This window comes from Xenopus laevis, chromosome 8S, assembly GCF_017654675.1.
Source record: "Xenopus laevis strain J_2021 chromosome 8S, Xenopus_laevis_v10.1, whole genome shotgun sequence".
Taxonomy (NCBI): Eukaryota; Metazoa; Chordata; class Amphibia; order Anura; family Pipidae; genus Xenopus; species Xenopus laevis.
Genome location: NC_054386.1, coordinates 53,722,752 through 53,750,626, shown reverse-complemented (window position 1 = coordinate 53,750,626; position 27,875 = coordinate 53,722,752). Strand labels below are relative to the sequence as shown.

At 39.8% G+C, this 27,875-nt stretch overlaps 1 protein-coding gene across 4 annotated transcripts in view; it reads left to right on the top strand.

The window, feature by feature from the left end:
* Nucleotides 1-27,875, top strand: part of gria3.S (glutamate receptor, ionotropic, AMPA 3 S homeolog) — a 227,520-nt gene that overhangs the window by 43,693 nt on the left and 155,952 nt on the right. For all 4 annotated transcript variants that reach the window (XM_041574732.1, XM_041574731.1, XM_041574733.1 and 1 more), the window contains exon 3: nucleotides 19,640-19,879. In XM_041574732.1, coding sequence (XP_041430666.1) covers nucleotides 19,640-19,879 — 240 coding nt within the window. The remainder of the gene's footprint in view (nucleotides 1-19,639; nucleotides 19,880-27,875) is intronic.

Here is a 27,875-nt window from a genome sequence, read left to right as displayed (position 1 = left end):
TTCTCGATAAAGTCCTTGGCAGGTCATCATTTTCATGGAATGCATTAGTGTATACTAATTTTGAAATTACAGATTTTTTTTTACTTTAGTTTTTTTTGCTATTAATAAGCCTGTTGCAATGAGAAAATGGAATATGAGCTTTATATCATGTGGTTGGAAGTGTAAGGCTCAATGATCAAGGCTTAGACCTGGTATTATCAGGATCCATTAACTTAGTTTAACAGTTTAAAGGTTGAAGGCCAATGTACATGAACATGGAGGCAGTTCCACTTCTTGTACATTTGAATTTACCTTCCATTAGGATTTTTGTATGCTGGGCTGTTATTACCCTCAATGGCACCTGGAACTCATCTCACTACTGTAGGTTCACAGGCCATCTTGAAAATGAAACTCTTCCTGTTATAGGAAATCTGGATACTTTTAAAATTCTCCTCTTGCAAATTAGCTGTATAGAAACCACTCCATCATAATTCAGGTTGTGCTTGTTTACAGACCATGTTGATATATTTTATTTTAACTGCGGTAAAACTTTCTGTAGTAAGTAACAATTCATTTCACCAGTTTGCTTCTACCAGAGCAGATACATTTAAAGCATATCTCAGGTAGTATATTGATATCAGCAACAGAAACAAATTGTGCATTATTTTATCACTTTAAAAAAGGTTGAAGGGTCATTTGGGCAGGGGGATAAATCATTTTCTGTCATTTTATTTATCATTGATCTGGTCATTTCTATATGCAGAGTTCATTTCTGGCCAGTAAATAATCCTTTCATTAACAAAGACACCATATTTGGTAATACAAATCATCTCATCACACTCTTGGTTTAGTTTCTATGTTACTATTTATAGAGCCAGCAAAGTGACCTTGTCAATATATATTGCATTCTGGGGCATATCAAGTTGGTCAGGTATTCCCATGTGTGACTGGTGTCCTAATGACCGAGATGAATTAAATCATTCAGAAGAAAAGTATGTGAGGATTACTCTTTATCTGCTCTTCCTACTGTATCTGCCATCAACATAACAAATTTATCTGAATTCAGAAATATATTAATGCAATAGAATCCTTCATAGGACATGCACATTAAAACAACCCATTCTCTTTAGAACAGAAGGAATTGCAGTAGTTGTTGTTATTGATTAGTTTTCTCCTGATATCAGAAGTGGAAAATCATGTGCCAAATTGCACATATTACAGTAGGGTGTACAGTAGGATGCACAGGCACAAAGAAGCCCTGTGCTTAACATCTGCCATGAGCAGAATTTTGTTTTATGCTGTGTCTGCACATGCAACTGATTCATCATCAACTGATGGTGACACCATTTTCATGCAGATTGACAGAAAAAGTAACAGTATGACTTGCAATAGATTTAGGAGGTTGGACCATAAGAAAAATTCAGCATTGCCTTCATTTTATGTTGTTTGCCATATATCTGGTATCTGTGATAGCCCAATAGCTGCAATCAGGGCCAGAACTAAGGGTAGGTAGAAGAGGCACTTGCCTAGGGTGCAATGCTGTGGGGAAACTGGGAAGGTGCCTGTTCAAGATTCTTCTGCCTACCCCTAGTCCGGATTCACTCCCCTCAGCAGGTCTCGCCTGCCCCCTCTGTCGCTCGTTCCTCTGTCCCTCCCTCCTCTGTCCATTCTTCCCTCCCTCCTCTGTCTGTCCTTTCCTCCCTCCCCTGCCCTAAACTGCCCCTCTGCTTCCCCGTTGTTGCACCTATGTCATGGGCCTAGGGCACCTGGTCGGCTTGGCCTGGGCCTGGCTGCAATGAATCCTGCATAGACACTTGTACACTTTCTCTTTGTGAATTTACCCTGCTATGGCTATCTTAACATAAGCTCTAAAACATGATATTGAAGGCTTTAGGCCAGGGTCGTAACTATAGAGGAAGCAGACCCTGTGGCTGCAGGGAGTGGGTCCAGGAGGAATAAGGGCCCCATAAGGCCCTAATTGTTATACAATTTCTTATACAGAAGTCAACCTCTGGACAATTTGGGGGCCTGAAAAATTTTTTTTTTCGTGGGGCTCAGTTATATCTAATTATGTCACTGCTTTAGGCTTGGACAGATGTTGACATATTTGTGTGTCCTGTGTTAGAGTTAGAGTATACCAATGCTTTTTCACGAAGAAATATGAAAATATGCTTAAGCTTTTACAAATGAATAAATTGTTGCTTGTGCATATGTCCAGACAGTGCCCCAGCCACCTAAGGAATGAAGTTGGGAACTAGTGATTTCAACCAACATGCAAAGTATTACCCAGAATTACCCAATAATCTCATTAGATCAGATAACAATGAGAGAGGAGAGATTTTCGAATGGTAAGGAAGATGTTTCTCCTGCATCTGTAAAACACTTGGGATACCTACTTAGGTGATACTTTATACGTTCTTATTGAAAATAGCTATCTACTTTATTTTTCCTTTATCAGAAAAATAATACAGGATGTTGGTCTCTCTTCACATGTACATTTATATGCATTATATAGTGCTGCATTGGTGCAGACATGGATTGCAGTTTTCAAATGCCAAAAGAAGTGACTACAAGGTTATACTGACTCATAAAGGCTCATATAAAGAGTGGCACAGCCTTATTAAAATGTATGGATACTGCAAGAACACCATTCTTGCAGTAAGATACTGCAAGAACACAGTTATTGTTTCCCTTCCACACCATAACTATTCCCACATGATTTCAATTAAATATAAATATTTCTTATAGATAAAGTTACATACACTTCACTCTTTCAGTAATGCCCAGTAAAATATATTGGCATGATTTTGGAGAGCTACAAATCTGTACATTATGTCCATCCATTTAAAATATTTACATAGATTCCTGTGCTACATTGTGCAGGCTGTCATGGAAAACGGTATGCACCAACTTTTCAGCCTTGGAAAACTTTTCAGGATAATAGGATACTGACATTTGAAAATCATCGCTGTGTTATCTCCAAGATGTTATTTTTTGGGCCAAATATTTTTATGGTCTAAATTTCCATATTCAAAATACTAGGAAGGGGTTTCTACCACTTCCCTATTGATACACACATCAGCCTAATTCCCAATAATGGGCATTAGTCATTCGGGTCATCAATTTTGAGCTGCCCTGGTGAGAAAAATAAGATGTAATTCCTAAAAAATTATAACCTGAGGGAGACTTGGCGATCAGTATCCATTTATGCCTGGCACAAATCAGTTTGACATGAGATTAATAGTTACATAGTTAAATCGGGTTGAAAAAAACCAAAGCCCATCAAGTTCAAACCCTCCAAATGAAATCCAGCAGCCTTACATACAGACACTGATCCCTCCATACATTCACATAAACTACACATACTTACTGTATCTATACTATATCTACACATATCTATACTAACTATAGATTTTATTATCACAATAGCCTTGGATATAATGATTGTCCAAGAAATCATCCAAGCCACTCCTAAAGGCATTAAGAGAATCAGCCATCACAACATCTGGCAGGGAATTCCACAACCTCACTGCCCTCACTGTGAAAAACACCTACGCTGCTTCAAATGAAAGTTATTTCCTCTGGTCTAAAGGGGTGGCCTCTGGTGCAGTGATCCTCTTTATGAGTAAAAAAAACCCTGCTATTTGTCTATAATGTCCTCTACTGTACTTGTAAAGTGTAATCATGTCCCCTTGCAAGCGTCTTTTTTCCAGAGAAAACAACCCCAACCTTGACAGTCTACCCTCATAATTTAAGTCTTCCATCCCTCTAACCAGTTTATTTGCATGTCTCTGCACTCTTTCCAGCTCATTTATATCCCTCTTAAGGGCTGGAGCCCAAAACTGCACCACATACTCCAAGTGAAGCCTTACCATGGACATATAAAGAGGCATAATTATGTTTTCATCCCTTGAATTTATGCCTTTTTATGCAAGATGGTATTTTATTTGCTTTAGTAGCCACAGAATGACACTACCTAGAATTAGACAACTTGTTATCCACAAAAAACCCTAGATCCTTCTCAGTTAAGGAAACCCCCAACACACTACCATTTAGTGTAAAACTTGCATTTATATTATTTTTGCAAAAGTGCATAATATTGCATAATGTTGCACCAGTTTGCTGCCCAGTTTTCCAATTTAGACAATCACTCTGCAAAGTGGCAGCACCTTGCATGGAACCTATAGTTCTGCACAATTTATTATCATCAGCAAAAATAGAAACAGTACTTTCAATGCCCTCCTCCAGTTCATTAATATACAAGTTGAAAAGCAAAGGACCAACACTGGTCTAATTAGAAAATCTTTAGTTTACCACCACTCTTTGTAATGTAACTTTTAGCCAGTTCTCTATCCAAGTACAAATACTATGTTCCAGGCCACTATGCCTTAATTAAACCTTCTGTGTGGTATTGTAGCAAATGCTTTAGCAGAGTCTAAGTAGACTACATCCACTGTCCTCCCAGAATTGAGTTCCCTGCTCACCTTCTCATAAAAGTAAATTTAAATTGGTCTGACAAGATTTATTATGCATAAAACCATGCTGGCACAAACTCACAGTTTTATGATTTGCAACGAAGTCCAGTATCTTATACCTTAATACCCCCTCAAAAATCTTTCCTACCACTGATGTCAGACTAACCGCCTATAGTTTTGAGGCTGAGAACAGGATCCCTTTTTGAATAGCGGCACCACATTAGCAATTCGCCAGTCTCTCGGTGCATTAATCCTGAAACATTAAGTAAAGAGGTTTGGCAATCACAGAGCAAAGCTCTCTAAGTATCCTGGGATGAATACCATCTGGTTCCCGGACCAGGGACTTTTAAGAAGGAAACCTTCATTTCCATATTAATATTAGCTTCTCCGATACCTTTTTTGCATGATTTATTGGTGTTGGCCTCCTTGTACCTGATAAAAATCTCAACTTGAAAGCCTTGAAAGTATGTTTTTTCTTACCCACCTCAACACCAACACTTCTATTGAACCACAGCAGTTTTGTTTTGCAACAAAGTTCCTTTCTTACAAGTGGAATACACTGCCGTATATTTATTAAGCAGCATTTTAAAGGCGTCCCATTTTTGTACTGTGTGTAACATTGCAAAAAGCATTTCCCACTTAATATGCTGATGCAGAGATGGCCTTATACTGTCAAAGTTTGCACATCTAAAATTTCGTGTTTTAGTTGCTCCGTTATAAAGTTGTTTCTGTAACATAATCTCAAAGGAGAGCATGTTATGATCACCCACGCAAATGCTAGAGATAAATGTGGTATTATTAGCTATTACAAGATCCAAAAGTGACTGATTCCTAGGGGCAGATTTACAAAAGGGCGAAGTGGCTAACGCTGGTGTCTTTTCGCCATCGTTGCCACCCGCAGGGACATCATAGATTTACTAATGGGCACAGGTGCCAATTCGCTAGTGAGACTGGCAATAGCGGTCATTCGCACTCTATTGCCAGGTGACTTTTCGCTCTGGCAAACGAACGCTACTCCGCAAATTCACTAAAATGCGGATTTTACTGAACGTTACCTATTTAGCCAGAGTTGCCTTCGCCACCTCAGACCAGGCAAAGTACATTAAAGAAGCTAGATCTTCCTCAATCTTCTGTCACATTATATTCTGTGACCGGAAAATGCATCAAAGTCCAAAAAACACTGGCGTCATTTCATTTTTTCAGAGTGATTGCCTGCAAAAGTCCTAAAAATTTTTTTTTTGTGTAACCGGTTTCCCCCATACATTTTGTAACATATGAAACATTAACTATACAGTGGGCTCATGTGTAGGACATTATAACAACTCTATTGTCTTTATAACGGTTCACTGCACAAGTGTAATTAACAGTGGAAATGTAATGTATTTGCTGCAACATATATGCTAGTGAATTAGCGTTGTCTGGACAAATTTTCGTCTGGCGAAGTATTGCTATGGGTGCGATGGGTGCAATGGGTGTGAATTCTCTGGTTAGTAAATCTGCCTCCTAGTTGGTTCTTGAACGAGCCGAAATAAAAAGTTGTCATTCAGCATATTTACAAACCTGCTAGCTTTTTCTTATTGGCAACCCCATTACCTAGTCAATGTTTGGATAATTGATGTCACCCATAATAATAACTTGACCTAGTTGCCAAGCCGCTTCTATTTGTAAAAGTAGGTGGGCTTCATTCTCATCACTTATACGAGGAGATTTGTAGCACATCCCAATGATCATTTACTTTGCAACATTTTGTCCAGTTGAAATCTCTAATCAGAGGGATTCCACACCCTCACCTGTGCCATAGATAGATAGATAGATAGATAGATAGATAGATAGATAGATAGATGGATAGATAGACCTTACATATAAAGGCAGACATTGGGGGAATGTAAGCCTTCTAAGCCTAAGATTTCCAATTTGAGGTACAATTGTCTATCCATTTTATTGACTTATTTATCTCCTGTTGCCCTCTGAGTAGCTGTCAATATTCTTGCAGCATGCCTTACAGTGCAGGAATCCCTTAGATAAAGGGACCTAATAACTTGGAGGTACAGTATGTCTTGGCTGCTCCATTAAAAGCTTAATAATAATACTCAATATGGAAATGAGAAGGGAATCTAGAAGCTGCAAGATAAACAAGAGGATTTTGTAATTACATTGATAGACAATCATATAGAAGATGGCAAAGGCCAAGTGCAAGAATATACAGGCAATCACACTTGGGATTCCGGTGTAGAAACCAATGATGCGGGTTAATCGTCAATTGAGAAGACTGAAGTTACGTTTTGATCCACGGTAATGTGGTTGTAAATAGAAATGCCATCATCTGTGGATCTCAATAAATAAAATGAGAACACTATGGCTATGCATTAGAATATCTTTATTGCTTTTGGATTGCTGATTGTAAACCCAGGCTGACAGAAAGACAGTGGGGCTCATTTATTAACACTGGGCAAATTTGCCCATGGGCAGTTACCTATAGCAACAATCAATGATTAGCTTTTTAAAGCCAGCTTCATGTTATTTCATGTGCTAGACTGTTCTCTATGAGTAATGAATAACCACCCAATAAGCTGTAAATAGCTGCAGTGTGCTTTTACTATTGCCCACATCTAATATTGTTGTCTTGCCTATATAAGGAGACTAAAGAAAAACTGATCTTGGAAATAGCAGAGTAATTTCAGATTTTTCACAGTAGCAAGCAATAGTGACTGTTGGATATACCATTGAGAATATGCTGCAAAAAGAGGGTCTAAAGCGATACTATAGATAAATCAATAGATAACCCACTGAGACTTTAAACACCCATTTTCTTTCACAGAGTACCTTACCTTACACCAGTATCAGTATCCACTGAAAAGGATTAACAGCACTGACATTAGTGACTTCATCTAACCAATGGGCTTTTAAGATATCATACAGTACACTGCTAATACAGAGATGATGCTTATTTTTGTAAACATATCATTATACAGTATGCATTGAGCTATGGGAATGTATTTGCTAAAACGTCACTGAAGTCAATGAATTGGCATGTTGTTTCCAGTTCACGAATCACATCCTTAAAGGGGTGGTTGACCAACTTTTAGCACGTTATAGAATGGCTAATTCTAGGCAACTTTTCTTTTGTATAGTTTTTTAATTATTTTCCTTCATCTTCTGACTCTTTTCAGCTTTCAAATGGGAGTCACTGACTCCATCTAAAATCAAATGCTCTGTAAGGGTACTTTTAATTACCGGTACTCATTTTTCTATTCCATCCCTCCTATATATATTTCAGTATCAATGTGTGGTTGCTAGGATAATTTGGACCCTAGCTTTCAGATTGCTGATATAAACTGGAGAGCTGCTTAATAAAAAGCTAAATAACACAAAAACCACAAATAATAAAACACGAAACCCGATTGTAAATTGTCTCACCATATCCCTTTCTACATCTAGAGGTTAAGGTGAACAATCCCTTTAATTTATAGGTGATGTGGTACTATAATTTCTGTTGGAGAATGAGTTAAACTAGTCATTCATGGTATGAATTGCTTAGAATTGTGCTATATTTTGTCATTTGATCTTTGGTCATGGAGGTGATGATTTTAGGCACATTCAGGGGCCAACAGGGGAAAAGTTTTCCCACCCCTCAGATGGCAATATTCTCATACCACTAAAGCTTCTATTTCCATTTTCAACTCTTTTGATCATATATCTGAGCCTGAAGTTGCTAAACTTCTCATATCCTCTCCATCAACAACTTGCTCCCTTGATCCTATCCCATCACCTCTACTAAAACAGTGTGCACCTGTCCTTACTCCAGTACTCATATTCAATTACTCACTGACGTCTGCTACTTCCCCCTCATTATTCAAAGAGGCCTGTGTCAAGCCCACCCTGAAAAAGGCTACACTGGACCCATCCTGTTTGCCTAGCTACGTCCTGTCTCTCTCTTACCGCTAGCCTCTAAACTTCTGGAACGTCTTGTCTTCTTCCATATTACTAACTTTCTCTGCACCAATAATTTGCTTGACCCTATGCAGTCTGGCTTTCGACCTGCACACTCCACTGAGACTGCCTTATGTAGAGTTGCAAATGATCTCCAGACTGCTAAGGCAAAAGGGCGTTACTCTATCCTCATTCACCTGGACTTATCTTCTGCTTTTGATACTGTTCTAATGCAAGTTCTCCATTCAATTGGTATCCGTGATCAAGCTGCATCCTGGTTCTTTTCCTACCTTTCTGACTGCTCCTTCTCTGTTACTTGTGCAAACAAATCCTTTCCTCCTGTTCATCTTAATGTGGGGGTGCCTCAGGATTCTGTACTTGGTCTTCTGTTGTTCTCCTTGTACACTCTCTCTTTAGGAGACCTTATATCTTCATTTGGCCTTAAATATCACATGTATGCCGATGACATTCAGATATATCTAGACACTCACCGCTGATGTTCAAACCCAGATAGAAAACTGCTTAGTAGCTATCTCTTCCTGGATGAACCAACGCCACCTCAAGCTCAACTTGGCCAAGACTGAGCTCATGGTCTTTCCACCCAAACCAAGCACTTCTCTTCCTTTCACCATTATTATTGATGGCATGACCATTAACCCAGTTAACTCAGCACGCTGCTTGGGGGTCATCTTTGACCAGTCCCTCTCCTTCTCTAATCATATTAATAATACTGCCAAAACCTGTCGTACAACAGACACAACACTAATCCATGCCCTTATCTTATCCCGTTTAGACTATTGCAATCTCCTCCTAACCGATCTTCCTGACTCCCATCTCTCTCCTCTCCAATCAATCTTAAACTCTGCTACCAGGATCCTTCTGCTCTCTCCTAAAAGGGAACCTGCTCAACCCCAACTAAAATCCTTAGAGTGGCTGCCTGTTAAGCAAAGGATAGCAGATAAAACCCTTCTACTAACATTCAAAGCCCTTCACTCCTCTGCTCCTGACTACATTTCTTCTCTTGTCTCGCTATACGTTCCTGGACGTCTTCTCCGCTCTTCACAGAGCCACCTTCTTTTCCCACCATCCACTGCCACCTCTCGTCTCAAACCCTTCTTTCTTGCTGGAATTCCTCCATAAGAAATCTATCAATCTCTTCAAGAAAAAACTAAGAGTATACCTTTTGGAGCACTAGAACATTAGCCTAGTCCTGTGCCTACTGACTATTCCTTACCCTGTGCACTTTTTCATCTCCAATTTGTGCCTGTATGTTAGCCTCCCATCCACTTAGACTGTAAGCTCTACGGGGCAACAACCTCCTTTTCATTATGTCTCTTACCACATAGCACTTAAGCTCTTTGTCTTGATATGATTCTGTATATATTTATTATGTGATTTGTCTTTCCCATGTATAATTAATATATATATATATATATATATATATATATATATATATATATATATATATATATATATATATATGTACTTTTATGCACTCCTTAACAGCACTTTACAAATAAAGTTATACATACATCCATACAAGTTAGTTGCCTGTGATGGCACCTTTAAATATTGTGTTTGTATTCCCAGTAATACATAAAAACAAGTTGCTTTACACTGGGGACAGGATGGTGTCAGAGGCACCATTGCATACAGGTTCATGCTCAGATTGCCTTTCTGCCCAAGTCTTTGCTTTGGTCTACACCAGGGCTGTCCAACTGGTGGCCCGCAAGCTACATGCTGCCTAAAACCCCCTTGTGTGGCCCCCACATCAAAGTCTGCCTGCTGTGTCTGCTTACCATGTGTAAACTTTAAAAGGTATCGCTACAGAGATTAACTGGCCCCTGCGTTGTTTAATCAAATTCAGACTGTAATCCCTTGTATTGTTCACACATGTAATCCTCCCTGCATTGTTCACACTTGTTAAACCTCTATTGTTCACACTCTAAAGCCCTGTACTTTTCATACTTGAGACCCAGACTGAAACTACCCACATTGTTCACCTGTTCACACTCATACAAACTGCTGAAAGGGCACCAGCATTGTGTCCTGCTCTGTTCTGACTTCCCTATGATCCCTGTGTGTGTGCCATACTCTGTCTGCCCTATTCTCCCTGCATGTGCCAAACTCTGCCTGCCCTTTGCTCCCTGTGTGTGCCATACTATGCTCGCCTTTTTCTTCTTAGATGTGCCATACTCTGCCTTCCCTATGCTCCCATTGTGTGAGCTGCTCTGCCTGTAGAACATAAGCCTGGTATTTGTTTTGGAGGTTTGTTAGCATTTGAAAATTATTGTTAGGGGACCCTAAGGCATTTAATCATGTGCTGGGGGTGCTATGTTATCCACAGGAGAGGAGGCATATATATTTAAGGGTATGTCTTAAAGGAACAGTTCAATGTAATTAAGCTGTGCAAAATAAAAAAAAATTTCTAATATAGTAAATTAGCCAAAATGTTATCTATAAAGGCTGGAGTGAGTGGATATCTAACAGAACAGAACACTGCTTCCTGCTTTTCCGGTCTCTAACTCTGAGTTAGTCCGTAACTTAAAGGGGGGGGCACATGGGGGATAACTGTTCAGTGAGTTTGCAATTGATCCTTAGCATTCAGTTCAGGTTCAAAAGCAACAGTTATGACCCATGTGGCCCACATCAAGTCACTGATTGGTTACTGCCTGGTAACCAATCAGTGGAAACCAAGAGAGCTACAAAGCAGGAAGTAGTGTTCTGGCTATTATATTAGATACCCACTCCCTCCAGCATTTATACATTACATTTTTGGCTAACTAACTATTTTAGAAACATTTTTTATTTATACATAATATAATATAATACATATAATAATAAATTCGCTCATCACCAGACTATACCAGTTCTAGTTTTAAAGTAAACTTTGCACATGCATTTGTAATATTTGCTTTAGGCTTGGTGCCCCACAGAAACCATCCAGATGTCCCTCTAAATGTTCACTAAATGTCCCTTCTGAATGAATGGTAGGGATTAATAGAATTGGGCCTTACTTTGCACCTGATACTGCATTACCGCCTAAAGTGTACTAATATACTGTGGAAAGATATTTCAATGTACCCTCATGCTTCTCTTCATAAAAAAAACCCTTACACATGCTATAGCAATTGTAATGACATATAATAGCGCATCCATAGTTATATTCATATCTCATAATTCTACACTTAACTGACAGTAAGTGCTCCATTAGAAAGGCAAGTATATCCATTATCCTCTAAATGAAGATATATTTATAGCAAAGTGAAAGTCATAAGAAAGCTGTTGGGAGTTTGTTGTCTGGCTGAACACAAATAAATAGACCCTATATTAATAAGCCATTATCTTATTATAAATTAGCTATTCTGTGCCCCTTTGTTATGTACTGGCAGGGTTCATTATAACACATCAAATGCAGAGCTTTTAAGAGTTGTATAATTTTGCTGGATATGCAGACTCTATTTTTTGTTCATAAGGAATATGTGCTTTACTAATTGAGACATCAGATTTAAAACAATGAGAGTAGACAAAGATAATTTAATGGGTTTTTTTTAAACAAAAAAAAATTATAGGAGAAGGAAAGGTTAAAACTAAGTAAGCTTCATCAGAAAGGTCTATATAACTACACTAGTAAACCCTCAAAGTAATGCAGCTCTGTCAAAAAAAACACTGCATTACTGTCCTTCTATTGTGTACACATGGAGTTCTTTATCATACTTCCTGTTTTCAGCTCAAACCTCCAGGGCTTGGATTTGAGCATGCTCCGTTTCTACCTCTCTCCATCTCCCACTCCCTTTTCCCTCCTCCCCTCCCTGCTGTAATCTGAGCCCAGAACTAGGAGTGAGCAGGGAGAGACTCAGGCCGGAAGTGATGTCACACCAAGCTAATATAGCAGCTGCTATCCAAAACAAACAGAGAGAGTTTCTAGAGCTGTTAACACAGGTATAGTGAAGCATTCTACAGAATAAATATAGTGTTCTTGAACTATTGTGGTTAATCTATTGGCAATAAACTGCTTTCTCCTTTAAAGGAGAAGGAAACCCTTTTGCAAAATCCCTGTACCCCCCACCCTCGGTAGACCCCACTCCCTCCTCCCCCCAGGCTAGGGAAGGGGGTCTACCTGGGGTGGGGGGTACAGGGTTTTTTGCAAAAGGGTGTCCTTCTCCTTTAAGGTGGATTTTTAACAGTCCAGTAAATCACATTGGCAGGCTTTATATTTCTCAAAAAAGATAATCAGATCTTTTCTTTCTTTTTTACATAAGATGCTCTTATTTAATTGGTAATTATTAATGGCAAGCACTGACATTTCTGTTCATTATGCCTTTATTTTTCTATTTTAAGGCATAGACATTTATTTTTCTATTTTAGGTTTCAAGGCATTGCAACAATCATGAACTGGCTAGTAAGACTTTTCTCCAAATAAATTTCTTTATTTACACATTTCATGGGTAAACATGTACAATATATCTTAACAGTGTCAGTCAAGTATCTTGTAATAATACCTGGACATTACAATACAAAAACATTATTATACTATGTTATACAGTTCCATTTAGGCTGGAAAATACCAAATCTCTGTCTCCTAAAGGGTGTGGTTTAAAGGGTTTTAGGCAGAAGGGGGTGTGATTGAGTGGAACTTGGTGGGAACTTTGTAGAAAATTGGGCTAAATTGTCCTGACGTCTGATTTCCAAATGTTGAGGAGTACAGTATATGTAGATGAACAGTGATGAATGTTTGCACTTCTAACTACATGTATATATAAACAGGACAGAAATGTTTATCTTATTGTATTTTAGTTTGATGAGACGAAAGGTCCAACAACCTTCAATCACAAACATTTTTTCACTTAATTTATATTAAACCCCCTCCCTATCCAATTATTTATATTGTATTATTCAGATGAGTTCAATTCTTGTTCAACCCTCAGTTTGCACTTTTGCCTTTTCCAGCAAATCCAATACAACCTTCCAAATTATTTTTGTATTTAATTCTATCCAGTAGTGAATGCCTCTGCCGGAGTTCAAGCCCCTGATTGGCAGCCAGTATAAAGTGCTTCTGAACATATAGCAAATAACTGGCTATACTATAACAACTCACCTAATACAGTGAACTGTTACTAGGCAATTGAAGAATAGGTGCCACATATATTTTAGTAAGTGTTTCTGCTTGACACACCTGCAATCACCATTAGTGATGGGCGAATTTGGGGCGTTTCGCTTCGCCGAAAAATTTGCGAATTCGCGCCTGACGAATAAAATCGCCCATCACTAATCACCATTATAAAAATACTTTTAAAATATCAGCCTGTTGGGTTCCCTGCCATATTCTACAAACATTTACTGGTCAATGTTCCCCAATAATGGATAAATAGTGCCTGATTTTAAGTAAGGAGAGCACTATGGGTATGGGTTTTACATACAACATCTAAAAGGTTCTCAATTTTGGTGAAGTAGTGACTTGTTTTGCACCTAACAAATAAGGTTTTATACTATTTTTTGGAATATGTGGGAGATCAGGTGACTGTGTACATATACGTGAGATTGCATACAGAAGGTTTATACTATCTGTTAGCCTCCAGCTGTTCTTCATTTACAACGTCCTGCTTAGCATTAGTTGATTGCCCAAGTTTATACTTTTTTGACATAAATACTTTATAAACATATTTTTTACACATTCCCAATATATTGTGGATATACCTGTGGAATTGCGTGCAGGATACTAATACAAATATGCAAATGTCTGTGGCATTACATATAGTGTGATATTATAGATACAAGCATGTCTGGGGCAATACACACAGATTGTATACACTGTTGTTTTTTTACATATCTGGGGTATCTCAAACACAGTGTCAATATCATTGGATATTGGACATATCTTCGGACAGTGGCAATAAATACAGCAAGGCAATGTGAGGAAAAAAAATCCTCATGTTGGAATTTTTCTTCGTTCTGAATAACATTTAATTAATAGACACAGTTATCCTTGGCAAACGTTCTCCATATCCTTATATTTTCCAGGCTATGTAACCTAGAAAGCTGCCCCTCTTGTTCTCTGACTATGGCCCAAATTTCATTAGTCCATGCCTTTTTTTGGCTACATTTTAAGAGAAAATAGCACAATAAGAGAGCTGCAGGAATAGCTAACTGGCTTGAGAGATCAGAAAATGTTATTTTGGAAATGTTTTAGCTTTTGTGCTTTGGACACAGAATTCAGAATCCACAATAATGAATGTAGGCACATTCTTTAACCTGAAAAAAAACACATACACAAATCTGGAATTACTGTCAAAAACAATCAACAAAACTGATAGCAATACTAGGTATTTCATCTCTATGGCTACTTTTTCTATTTTGTTTTAGTAGTGCAGAGTATGGAGTCATTTTGGAGGCAAATGCAAGCTATCAATAGCAATTTGTCTACAATCATTTATTGTGTAGGTTAAACTGTAATTTATTTCCTTATTTCTGAAAGGTAGCACACAAGCTTGAAATAGTGTTGATGTCAAGCTTCAAATTAAATTTACCGACTCTAGTTAGATCCCTTATAAATTTTGCTATTTAGATAACCCCAGAAGTCTCACAATTTACCTTATTTTCTGCTACTCTGATATTTGCAAGTAGAGCCTTGCAATTTCACGGATTTATCTGCCCATAAATTTTGCTGATTCAAAACAAATTCAATGGAAATAATTTGTAAAGATTGCTTAAGCAGATAAAAATATATTGGAGCTCCCTTATAGGAAAAGAAATAAAATATTTTTTTAGCTCTAATTTACAGAGTGCTGCAGAGTAATTATGTAAAAATGAGCTTGAGGGTTACACAAATAATGTAATTTATATGCAAAAAGCTGCAAAAGCACTGTGTTTAAAAATCTTGGGAGCAATAAAGTATATATTGTCATAGGGCTACATGTAAATATTTCCAAACATTTACTCATAAACAACATCTTTAATATGTTATTACTGTATGTTATGTTTTATAATTGCAGGGAAAAAAATAGATAGCTTTATACGGTATACTATTTTCCAGTTGGGGTGCAAATTAGCATTATGATGAAAGAACTGACTTATGAGTTAATACCAGTTCCAGACTAGTGCTTAGTGCTTACCTGTATTATTAAAACAATAATGTGAAAGAGTGAGAGCTGGAAGTGTAAATATAAAAGACTGCAATGAATGAACATGGTACTCGTTTAGTGAGTGGAAACAGCATGTGTTACTGAGTGGAAGGATCATGGTACTCTATTAATGAGTAGCAAGAGCATAGTATTCATTGAGTTGAAAGTGCATGGTACTTTATTAATAAGTGGCAATTGAGTTGAAAGAGCATGGTACTTTATTAATAAGTGGCAAGAGCAAAATTACAAACACATCTTTATAAAACTTAAACAGCACCATCCAATATATGATAGGATCCCAGTACACCACATGAAAAACTCAATGGAAATATATTTGTTAAAGCCAGTGTGCACATCAATACCAGTTATCTAAATTAAACATCCAAGGACAGTGTCCTAAAAAATGCCCTTCTTAAAGACTTTTAGGGTGAGTAAAAAGAGAGAGTAAACAATGCAAAGAGAACAATTGCAGCATCTATTATTGCATGAATTGCAAAGTATTTCTAGAAAAGCAGGGCACTCAGAAATATTAAAAAAATGTCTATTAGTGATGGGCGAATTCGCGAAAAATTATTTTGATGCCGGCGATTTTTTTCCGCGAATTTTCGCGGGCGTTTCGCGAATTTATTCGCTGGCGGCGAATCGCACAAATTCGCCACAAATTCGCGCCTGCCGAATAAATTCACCCATCACTAATGTCTATGTATTATCATATAGTTGACAAACAATAAACTTTTCAACCACCCTAAAAAAACTATAAAAACACTATAGCTTAAAGGAATGTAACACCTCTTCCCATTCTTATTATACACTAATTCATATCATAGTAATGAATGGGAAACTCACTTTTCCTAGAATGGTTTAAAGAACATAAAACAATTTATGTAAATCTGAATCCAAGTATAACTGCCTCTACCGTATTTCATTTTGGTTATTCTTTTCTTATTAGCCTTCAAGACCTTTAATAAAAAAAGAAATCCCCTTTTCATTTCTATTTTGTCCATAGGGAAACGGCAGGTTTTAATATGACATTTGTTTAACCATTTCGCTTCTCAACTGCATGCTGCCGTAAATTTCATTATACAGGACCCCACTGATAAAAAATAGCAGTCGTTTATGAGAGAGCATCTCCCACAGAGGAACTGGTCCTGCTGTAAGTGCTACAAGATGAGAAAATGAACTGAGCTATTTGTCAGAGTGGAATAGATAACAAGGTAAAAGACACGCAAATCACTGGGGAGAATGAGAATTAAAGAGCATTTTATAAATAGTGCAACCGTATTAGATATGCATTTCAGCGACAGCTCCAAAATACATGGGTCATAAAGTTGATTGTTTTACACTTTCCCAAATAGTTCTGCAACAAAAAATGTATCACTGTTTTATCCTAAAGAAAGTCAGCTTGAAATGAAATAACTGAAGTGATATTTCTATTTTGTAGGCCCTTTGTTCAGTGACTGACACCTGGGTTTTTATCCATAGCTGTTGGGATAGTGTTGGGCAAAGCAAAGTTGGACAATACAATACAGGAGAAAGAGCTAATACAGCTCCAGCTGTCTCAAAAATTACTTTTGCAAATGTGTTACCACTGTCATCTTTCCACCTTACACATCAAATATCCATGGGCATCATGTATTGAAAATAGGGATAGAACACAGAGAGCATCAGCTGTCACTGACTGGACTGCTGCCATAATGCAACCATACAACAACACAATTGAAACAAAATTTAAAAAAATACAGCTCAAAACAAAACATTGGGAGTTGGTCAATCAGAAGATCCAAAATGTGCCCTTTGGGTACTGTGCCAGAAACATGGATAACCTTATATACTGTATAGGAGCTAAACTCTAGACATGACTGATCCATCACTTGTACAGCAAAATATTTTATATGTATATACAATAGAATTCAGAATGAAAGGAAAGTTATTTTTTCTTTGGGGCTCTGAGAAACTACAGCTGAAGCTTTGATGCAGAAGGGTAATGTAAACATCACATCTGTCAAAAAATACATATTGAAAATATGCCATCAAAAAAGCACTCTAACACACACATTGAGTCCATAATGCTGAGCTGTCCGGATAATGGCTTTCTGGATAACAGATACCATACCTGTACCTTACATTAATTAGCAAAATACCTTTGTTGTTGACTAATGCTTTAATACATTTTCTGCAAATTTAGGAAAACTAAAAATGGTTTAATCTCTTGCCCTTTAGTTAACCACGTACTGTAACTTGTAATATGTTCTCTCAACTCCATATTGCCCACATGATTGGACTGTATTAATTAGATTGCATTTTGCTTTCTCTATCTCTGGAACAAAACGTTTAACATTTATTGCTTTTGGGACAAAGCTTTGAGAGAACTGATCAGATAAGTCATAGATGCGAAAGTGTTTGCTTCCAATTGCTTTGGTAGCATTCAAAGACCTTGGGGCCAAACACAGAGACAAGGTTTAGCTGTTCAATTACTTCCCAAGCTGAAACCAGCTACTGCACATGTGCATTTGGCGCGTGTGTACAATTTGTCTTTGCTTTTGTGGTGAAGATGTCAAGAATCCAACTTAATCCCTTTAATCTAAAAAGTAAATGTGGCTAGTGCACAAGTAAAAAAAAATAAGGGAAACTTATTAAAGACCCTATCAACAGCTCAGTCACAGCTAAACTTATGGAATGTCAAAAGCTGCACGCTATCCTTTTTTTTTTTTTTTTAAAGTATTGTTGGGTGATGTTCAAAGTTTATTTTCCTTCCATTGTCACTGGAAAATTAAAAACAAATTTAAAGTAGTTTGAAAGGGAGCTGTTATTTGTTGAGTAAATTTTGTTGGGATAAATTTACTAAAGGACGAAGTGACTAACGCTGGGAAAAATGCGACAGTGTGACGTCATTTTGGAACTTTGCCGATTTACTAACGGGTGCAGACGTAACTTTGCTAGCAAAAGAGACTGACGCTGGCGCTCATTTGCACTCAATCGGCAGATGCTCTGGCGAAGGGACGTATTTGAGCAAATTCACTAAGATGCGGATTTCACTGAACGTTACCTCTTGCGCCAGACTTGCCTTCGCCACCTCAGACCAGGCAAAGTGCAATAGCGATTTTACTGTCCTAAAAAACGCTGGCGCCATTCCTTTTTTCAGAGTGATAGACTGCAAAAGAGAGGAACATTTTTTGGGGTAACCCACTTCCCCCTACATTTCCTAACATATGGCACATAAACTATACACTGGGCTCATGTGTAGGGCATTATAACAACTCTATTTTCTTTTATTAAGCTTCCCTGGGCTTGTGTAATGCAACTTCCTTCTGCTTGCCGAATTAACACTAGCGCAACTTCGCTAGCGTTCAGTGCCCTGGACGCAACTTTATGTTAGTGAATTACGTTGTCTGAGTGAATTTTTGCCTGGCGAAGTGTTGCGCTGCCTGCTAAGCAGTTGCTGGTGAATTTTTGCTGCTTAGTAAGTTTGTTTCACTGGGGCTAGAAAGCATTATATACATTATGATGCCAGCCACTCTCCTGTATAAAATAATAACTAAGACAATAACCATACAGAGTAAAGTTGTTTGAGGTGAGGCCTTCTACTAAAAAGTGAATTCAGCTAAGCCCTCTTTAAGGCAGAAGCTGCCTATTTAACAACCACCACCCCCTAAAAACTATAAATTTGCTGGCAAGTAAATGTTAATTGATCCTTTGCAAAGTTTCAGGCAGTTTTAGTGATCCTTTTTCAACATGTTTAGACTGGACCCTGAAGGCATCTAACTGTTAACCAAGGTTCTAAACAATCATACCAGACCTATACTCGATTAATCATTTGGGGTTAAGGAAAGAGATGATACAGAACAAAAGATTCCATTAGGAAACTGGAATGTAAAATGGGAGAATGATTTTAAGGACGTGTGACAGGTGCATGATACTACAACATTAATTGGTGGAGACATTAGGAACTATTTTGGGTTTAAATCAATCATTTAAAAAAATCAAGATCAGGTGCATTAATTCATGCTCCAAGTTTATGTTTCACTTGCAGATTAGAGATTAAATTGATATTTTCTTGAATATGAAAATTATTATAAGTATATTTGTAATTTGACTTCAATACTGTATTTTAATTGTCTGACTTTTTGTCTACAGTTTGTTCACAGTTTTCCAGAGGAGTCTATGCCATCTTTGGATTCTATGACCAAATGTCTATGAACACTTTGACATCTTTCTGTGGAGCCCTCCATACATCCTTTATCACCCCAAGCTTCCCGACAGATGCAGATGTCCAGTTTGTTATTCAGATGCGGCCACCACTTAAAGGAGCCATTCTTACTCTTCTCAATGAATATGACTGGCAAAAATTTGTTTATCTCTATGACACAGAGAGAGGTGAGTACCACAGCATAAATGTGTAGCTGTGAACGATATAAAAGTATGTTAAGATTTAAAAACTTTTGCGAAGTTCATAGGGCTACACATGTAAAAAGGGAAGGTTTCATGCTTTTTTTTTTTTAAATAATGTTATAACTGTATCCTGCATACTTTATATCTGCATCTATGTTCTATCAAGCTGGTTGGTAAGGGAAGTATTCTACTAATATCAGCAGATTTTCCCATACAATCTTTACAGGCTGGTGGATGTTGCGTAAGGTGCCTTAACTATGAAAGGAGGTGAGATTCACATTTAATTGGAATTCTAATTTATTGGTGTATAGCATTTAGCAACAATGCTGACTATCCTAAGATAGTCAACATTGCAGGTACTCTTTTTTGATTGATGCTGTAATGTTCATAAAAAGAGATTGTTTTTACTTTGGGGCTTGGGCTTAATGCAGTATCTAAACACTGTGTTGTTGCTTTTATCTCTTATTCCTGAAACATCTCAAGCAATCACAATTCTGTTTTTAGAGCAGTAAAAATTCATATACTTTGCACATAATTTACATAATTTTGTTATTTTTGGACACACAATTGAATGCAAAATTAGAATAAACAGCATGTGATGGTTTATTATTCCAACACAAAGGGGATTATTTAGCAAAATCCAAATTTTTCCGATTTTTTAAATATAAAAAGTCACATCAAACTAGAATCCACGACCAAAAAAGCTAGATGTATTTGGTTTGGGTAAAAACCTGATAAAGTCGAGAAAAAAACCAAATTGATTTTTGCCAGAAAAAGGCCAGATTTTTGGCCTAATTCTAGCACAGCTGGTTGGAAATCACTGCCTTAGACTATGATCAAAGATACTCCACTTATTTTATTTCCGAAAAGTTTTGATTTTACAGCTAATTCCAGTGCAGACCACAGAAACTTAAAAATAGGATAAGGACCTCTGCCATTGACTTATACACAACCTTGTTGGCAGGTCTGAGATAGTGGATTTTCGGATTCTGGCTATTTGCTGCATCGTGTAATGGAGTCTACTGACCTGCTCCAAGATGGCGTCCAAAATGGCGATTCCTCTTCCCTGCACATGGCTCCGGGTGGTCGCAATCATCCTGCATCATCTCCTTCTTGCCCTGTGATTGGTCGCCGGCGACGGAACGGACGCCGGCGTCAGAATCGGGCGCCGGCGTCAAGGCGTCAGCGTGGGGACGCTGGCGTCTGCGTCTGACGCCAGCGCGTCAATTTTGGCGCCAATAGACTGGACTATAAAGACCCTCATTTCCATCCTGACCTTGCCCAATTATAGGTCTATTTCATATAGTTCCTGGGTGCGATATATTCTGTTTTGCTTATCCGTGTTTGAACCTTGCCTGTTATCGACTTTGAATCTGTACTGCCTGTCTTGACCATTCTGCCTGTTTTACGACCATTCTTTGATAAACCCTTTTCTGTACCGCGAACTTGGATTGTTGCCTTCTCTTTGGTCCTTACTTCAACTGCGCCTTCGGGCATTACAGTATAATTGGGCCATGGACCCCTCGGAGGAGGCCCAAGTACCCCTCGATGTCGGAGGGGCCATTCGGGGATTGGCTTCTCGCATGAAATCCTATGAAGCCCAGCAGTCTCAAATTGGCCAGGCAATTGATGTTATCCTGGAGAAATTGACTGCCATGTCTCCAGCGGCTCCTGCGGCTGTGCCTGTTCCTGCCATTCCTGCTCCTCTCCAGGTGTCTGAACCTCGTGTTCCCGCTCCACCTCTTTTCAGCGGAGACCCAAAAGCTTGTCGTGGTTTTATTAACCAATGTGAAATTCTATTCACTCTGCAGCCAGGCCAGTTCGTTTCCGAGCAAGCCAAGGTTGGTTTTGTCATCTCCCGTCTGCAGGGGAAGGCTCTGGAATGGGCGTCTCTCCCCTTTGGGAGAAGAGAGACCCGCTGATCGACAACGCCGGGGCCTTTCTCCAAGAACTCCGGACGGTGTTTGACGCTCCTGGTCGTACTACTGCAGCCTCGGCTCGACTGTTCCAGCTTCAACAAGGCACTCGCTCAGTTCCCGAGTATGCCATTGAATTTCGTACCCTGGTGGCAGAGACCTCCTGGAATAACGATGGTTACCACGCGGCCTTTTACAACGGCTTGGCTATACGCATTAAGAATGACCTCGTTTCCCGGGAAATTCCTTCTCGGTGGGAGGATCTGGTGGCCTTGGCGGTGAAGGTGGATACCCGGCAGAGGGAGTTCCAGCTTGAACTCGACCGAGAGCGTACAAAGAGGTACCCCCGGTTCCAACCTTCTTTGGCCCCCCGCTTCCAGAGACCCCTGCTTTTCAATCCTGTTCCCCCTGAGCTTCCTCCTGCTCCTATGGATTCTGCTTCTTCCTCCTTGCCGGCTGAAGAACCCATGCAGATTGGGCGGGCCCGCCTGTCCGAACAGGAGAAACTCCGGAGAAGGGCTGCCGGCCTGTGCCTTTACTGTGGGGGTAAAGCCCACTTTGCCCAGGAGTGTCCAGTGAAGCCGGGAAACGCCAAAGCCTAGGTAAGCTCGGGGAGACTTACCTGGGTGGGATTTGTCATTCTCCCCATTCTTCTACTCTACGTTTCCTTCTTCCGGTGCAGATCCAGTTTGGCTCTTTAAAGTTTTCCTCACAAGCCTTTCTAGATTCCGGTGCTGCAGGAAACTTCATGGATCGATCCTTTGCAAGACGTCATTCCATCCCTCTCCAACCCTTGGCAGTTCCTCTTCGTGTCCTGGCGATTGATGATCGTCCGCTGTCGTCTGCCTTCGTCTCGCATTCTACTCAGGAACTTTCTTTTAAGGTGGGCACCTTGCATTTGGAGAGATTATCCTTCCTCCTCATTGATTGCCCTTCCACTCCGGTTGTCCTGGGACTGCCATGGTTATGTGCACATAATCCAGTCATTGACTGGTCCACATTGCAAGTTTCCAGATGGAGTCCTTTTTGTTTACAGAACTGCCTACCCACTGTTCCGGTTGTCAAAATTTCCTCTGTGTCCTCTAATTCTTCTCTTCCCTCTGTATACCAAGCATTTGCCGATGTGTTTAACAAGTCTTCTGCTGAGATTCTTCCTCCCCATCGGCCTTACGATTGCCCAGTGGAACTTCTATCCGGCTCTATGCCCCCCAGGGGCCGCACCTACCCACTCTCTCCTTCGGAAACTTCTGCTATGAAGTTATACATCCAGGAGAATCTTCAGAGAGGATTCATCCGTCCTTCCACCTCCCCTGCCGGTGCAGGTTTCTTCTTTGTTGAGAAAAAGGATGGTAGTTTGCGGCCCTGCATCGACTACAGAGGACTCAACAAGATCACAGTTAAAAACAGGTACCCTCTTCCTCTTATTTCTGAACTGTTTGATCAACTTAGGGGTGCCAATATCTTTACAAAGCTGGATCTTCGGGGGGCATACAATCTTATCCGGATCCGTGAAGGGGACGAGTGGAAGACCGCCTTTAATACCCGTGATGGACATTATGAGTATTTGGTCATGCCCTTTGGTCTCTGTAATGCTCCTGCGGTCTTCCAGGAGTTTGTTAATGATATTTTTCGAGATTTGTTGGGTCTATGTGTGGTCGTTTATCTGGATGACATTCTTGTTTTTTCTAAAGATCTTCTGGAACATCGTGCCCAAGTACGTGAAGTCCTCTCCAGACTAAGGAAGAACAATCTCTTTGCTAAATTGGAGAAATGCACTTTTGAAGTCTCGTCTATTCCTTTCCTTGGCTATATCATTTCTCCTCTAGGTTTCAAGATGGATCCTGCCAAGGTGTCTGCAATCCTGGACTGGCCTCTTCCTACTAGTGTCAAAGCCATTCAGAGGTTTGTCGGCTTTGCCAATTATTACAGACAGTTTATAAAAAATTTTTCTTCCAGACTTTCTCCAATTCTGGCCCTGATTCGTAAGGGGGGCAAACCTCAACACTGGTCTTCTCAAGCCCTGGAATCCTTCAAGTCCCTCAAAGAGGCCTTTTCTTCCGCTCCAATTCTTCGGCACCCAGAACCTCTACATCCCTTCTTCATGGAAGTCGACGCCTCTGATGTCGGAGCTGGAGCAGTTTTATCACAGAGATCCATTTCTGACGGTAAACTCCATCCTTGTGCGTTCTTTTCTAAAAAATTTTCTGCCCCAGAACAGAACTATGATGTGGGGAATCGTGAACTACTTGCCATCAAATTAGCCTTGGAGGAATGGAGACACTTACTGGAGGGTTCTTCGGTTCCTGTGACGATTTTTACCGACCATAAGAATCTTGAGTTCATCCAAACCCTCAAACGCCTGAATCCCCGGCAAGCCAGGTGGGCACTTTTCTTTTCCCGTTTTAATTTTGTCATTACCTTTCGTCCTGGCTCCAGAAACAGGAAGGCCGATGCCTTATCCAGAAGCTTTATTCCCGAAGATTCTGTGTCCGAGGAACCTGAACCTGTGGTACCCTCCATCAAGATTATTGCTGCCTTGTTCCCTTCCTGTGCCTCCCAATTGTTGTCCGCTCAAGATTCTGCTCCTGCGGAAACTCCTCTTGGTGTTGCTTTTGTCCCTCCAGAATTTCGTCTTGCTATTTTGTCTCAGTCTCATAGTTCCAAACAGGCCGGACATCCTGGAATTCAGAAGACGACCGAGCTCTTATCTCGTCTAGTATGGTGGCCAACCTTAAGAAAGGACGTTAAAGATTTTGTCTCCTCATGTTCCACGTGTGCTGTATCCAAATCCGGACATTCTCCTCCCAAGGGTTTTCTTCTTCCACTGCCCATCCCATCTCGACCCTGGACTCACCTCGCCATGGACTTTATTGTCGATTTGCCCATTTCCTCCGGCCACACTGTCATTTGGGTTGTTATCGACAGATTCAGTAAGATGGCTCATTTCACTCCTCTCCGCAAACTGCCTTCTGCTCCTGAACTTTCAGAACTGTTTATTAAACATATTTTTCGCCTCCATGGCTTCCCAGCAGAAATTGTGTCCGACCGTGGTCCCCAATTTGTGTCTAAATTTTGGAGGTCACTGTGTAATGCTTTAAATATCTCTCTTCAATTTTCTTCTTCTTATCATCCCCAGTCCAATGGTGCCGCTGAACGTGTTAACCAGGCCTTGGAGCAATTTCTTCGTTGCCATGTGTCTTTGTGTCAAGACGACTGGTCGGACCTTCTTCCCTGGGCGGAGTTTGCCCATAACAATTCTTTACATTCTTCTTCCCAGAAATCTCCTTTCTTCTGTGTGTATGGCCGGAACCCATTGGCATTCCCTCAGGATCTCTTACTCACAAATGTTCCTGCTGCTAATGATCAAGCCGCTCATATGCTGGCCATCTGGCAGGCCACCACTGCTAATCTGGAAAAGAGTTCATCCTCTCAAAAGAAGTTTGCCGACAGGAAGAGAATTGCCGCCCCACCCTATGCTCCTGGTGACAAGGTCTGGTTGTCTACACGGAATATTCGCCTCAAGATTCCCACTCCTAAGCTTGGCCCCAAATTCATCGGTCCCTTTCCCATCATCGAGGTCATCAACCCTGTGGCAGTTCGTCTTCTTCTTCCTCCCGAGATGCGGATCCCTAATGCCTTCCATGTGTCTCTCCTTAAACCTGCAGTGTCTTCCCCCTCTTCTTCTTCCACAGCTCCTGTTGTTATCGATGACCATTTAGAATTTGAAGTCAGCAGGATTCTGGACTCTCGTTTTTCCAGGGGCGCTCTCCAGTACCTTGTCGAATGGAAGGGTTTCGGTCCCGAGGAATGCTCTTGGGTGAAAAAGTCGGATGTCCATGCCCCCATCCTTGTTCGCAGGTTTCATAGGCAGTTTCCTTCCCGTCCTGGTCCCGGTGGTCCTGAGGCCCCCCCTAAGGAAGGGGGTACTGTAATGGAGTCTACTGACCTGCTCCAAGATGGCGTCCAAAATGGCGATTCCTCTTCCCTGCACATGGCTCCGGGTGGTCGCAATCATCCTGCATCATCTCCTTCTTGCCCTGTGATTGGTCGCCGGCGACGGAACGGACGCCGGCGTCAGAATCGGGCGCCGGCGTCAAGGCGTCAGCGTGGGGACGCTGGCGTCTGCGTCTGACGCCAGCGCGTCAATTTTGGCGCCAATAGACTGGACTATAAAGACCCTCATTTCCATCCTGACCTTGCCCAATTATAGGTCTATTTCATATAGTTCCTGGGTGCGATATATTCTGTTTTGCTTATCCGTGTTTGAACCTTGCCTGTTATCGACTTTGAATCTGTACTGCCTGTCTTGACCATTCTGCCTGTTTTACGACCATTCTTTGATAAACCCTTTTCTGTACCGCGAACTTGGATTGTTGCCTTCTCTTTGGTCCTTACTTCAACTGCGCCTTCGGGCATTACACATCGGGCCTTAAAAAATCTCAAAAAATGTAAGTTTAAAAAAAGAAACCAGAAAATCGAGTTTTGCTTCAAAAAGCCTGACCAGAGTTTAGTAAATAACCCCCTAGAAGTGCAAATTCAACCACCCTGCCATGGTTATTTAATCCAATAATGACTCCAAACAAATTTCATGTACATGGAAATAGATAACCAATCTTAGCCACTGTTTTCAAGTCAGTAGTCAGTTTTCAAAATCGCTCATGTACTTACCCAATAATGATTAATTACAGTATTTTGCAGCTTTAAAGGCACTAAATATATAAGATAACTTTTTCAGGCTTTTTTTGTTATTTCTTTAAAAGGTGTAATTTTATAACTTCACCAATAGATTTTGAAGCTTAGATTTTCCTAGCTCACTGTAATTCCCTAGCATTCATATGTTCATCTTTTATAGTGTTTTTTCAGGATACAATTTGCATAAACAACATGCAGCAATCAAACAAGTAATATATAGTATATTTTCTTCCCTTTTTAGAAAAAGAATGAAAACATAATGAATGCTGTTATGTTAAGTGTTTCCCAGGGAATCAACTGCAATTTAATTCAGTCTGTTTTTATTGAAAGTTATAGAAGATATTTCTTCACCAGCGTGAAAGAGCTGTATGCACCTTGACTAGATGTGAGAAGGTAGAATGGAGTCCATCAGTTGTAATGATCTCTTGTTTGTAATGGATGTACCTACAGAATATTAAATCATCGGTTCAGTAAAAAAAGATACACTGGGTGTATTATGTTGTTATCCCTAAGCAATCATTAAATCTAGCAAATGTAGCAATCATTAAGGTTCTGCTAGGAAAAATGTTTCTCATCATGCAGGGCTAAATTTACTCAACACTGAAAAAAGAATCACTGGAACATTTGGATTTCCAACCTTTTATTTGTTGCCATGGATTTACTAGAATGGATCAACCCTTGTTTTGCAAAAAAGATCCCCCCCCCCCCACCAAGCTAAGTCCTAAATAAAGGCAGACAAAGAAATTGCTCTCCAGGTTACCCATAAATATTCCCTAGTCCCCAAAATCAGTTTATTCTTTTCTGATGAAAGAATGAAAGGTTAGGTGTTATGCTTTTAATGCTTTTAACATTCTTGCAGACTTTGATTTTGGAGCTCATCACAGCAAACAGCTACATGTCTCTGTAGTGTTTGGCATTACAGGACAGGCACAGTCTATACTGAATTTTGCTTACAAGGTAAAATGTAATTCTAAAGAAAATATTCAAATACACCTTCTCAAATATAGATATATATTTTATGAAATCATTATAGCAAATGCAGTCTGTAAAACACTTTTATATGATATCACGGCAATAGTGTTGAATCATGTGGGGAGATGGCACAGTTATTTGGGATTTGTGTAACAGCACCAAATGTGAATATCCCCTGTCCATAAATCTAAATTATAGCACTCTGGAGAACCTTTGTTGCTCAAACACGTAATCTTTTATTAAATGGCACAGCACTACATGTTTCCGATCGAGGTGATCCTTCCTCAGGTGCAAGTGTTTACGATATCCCCTGTCCACCTGGGCTGCCATGAAAAACCCCCTTCCCATTGGCAGTAGTCAGTGCATTAGCTAATGTCCTGGAAATGCAAGTAATGGGGTGT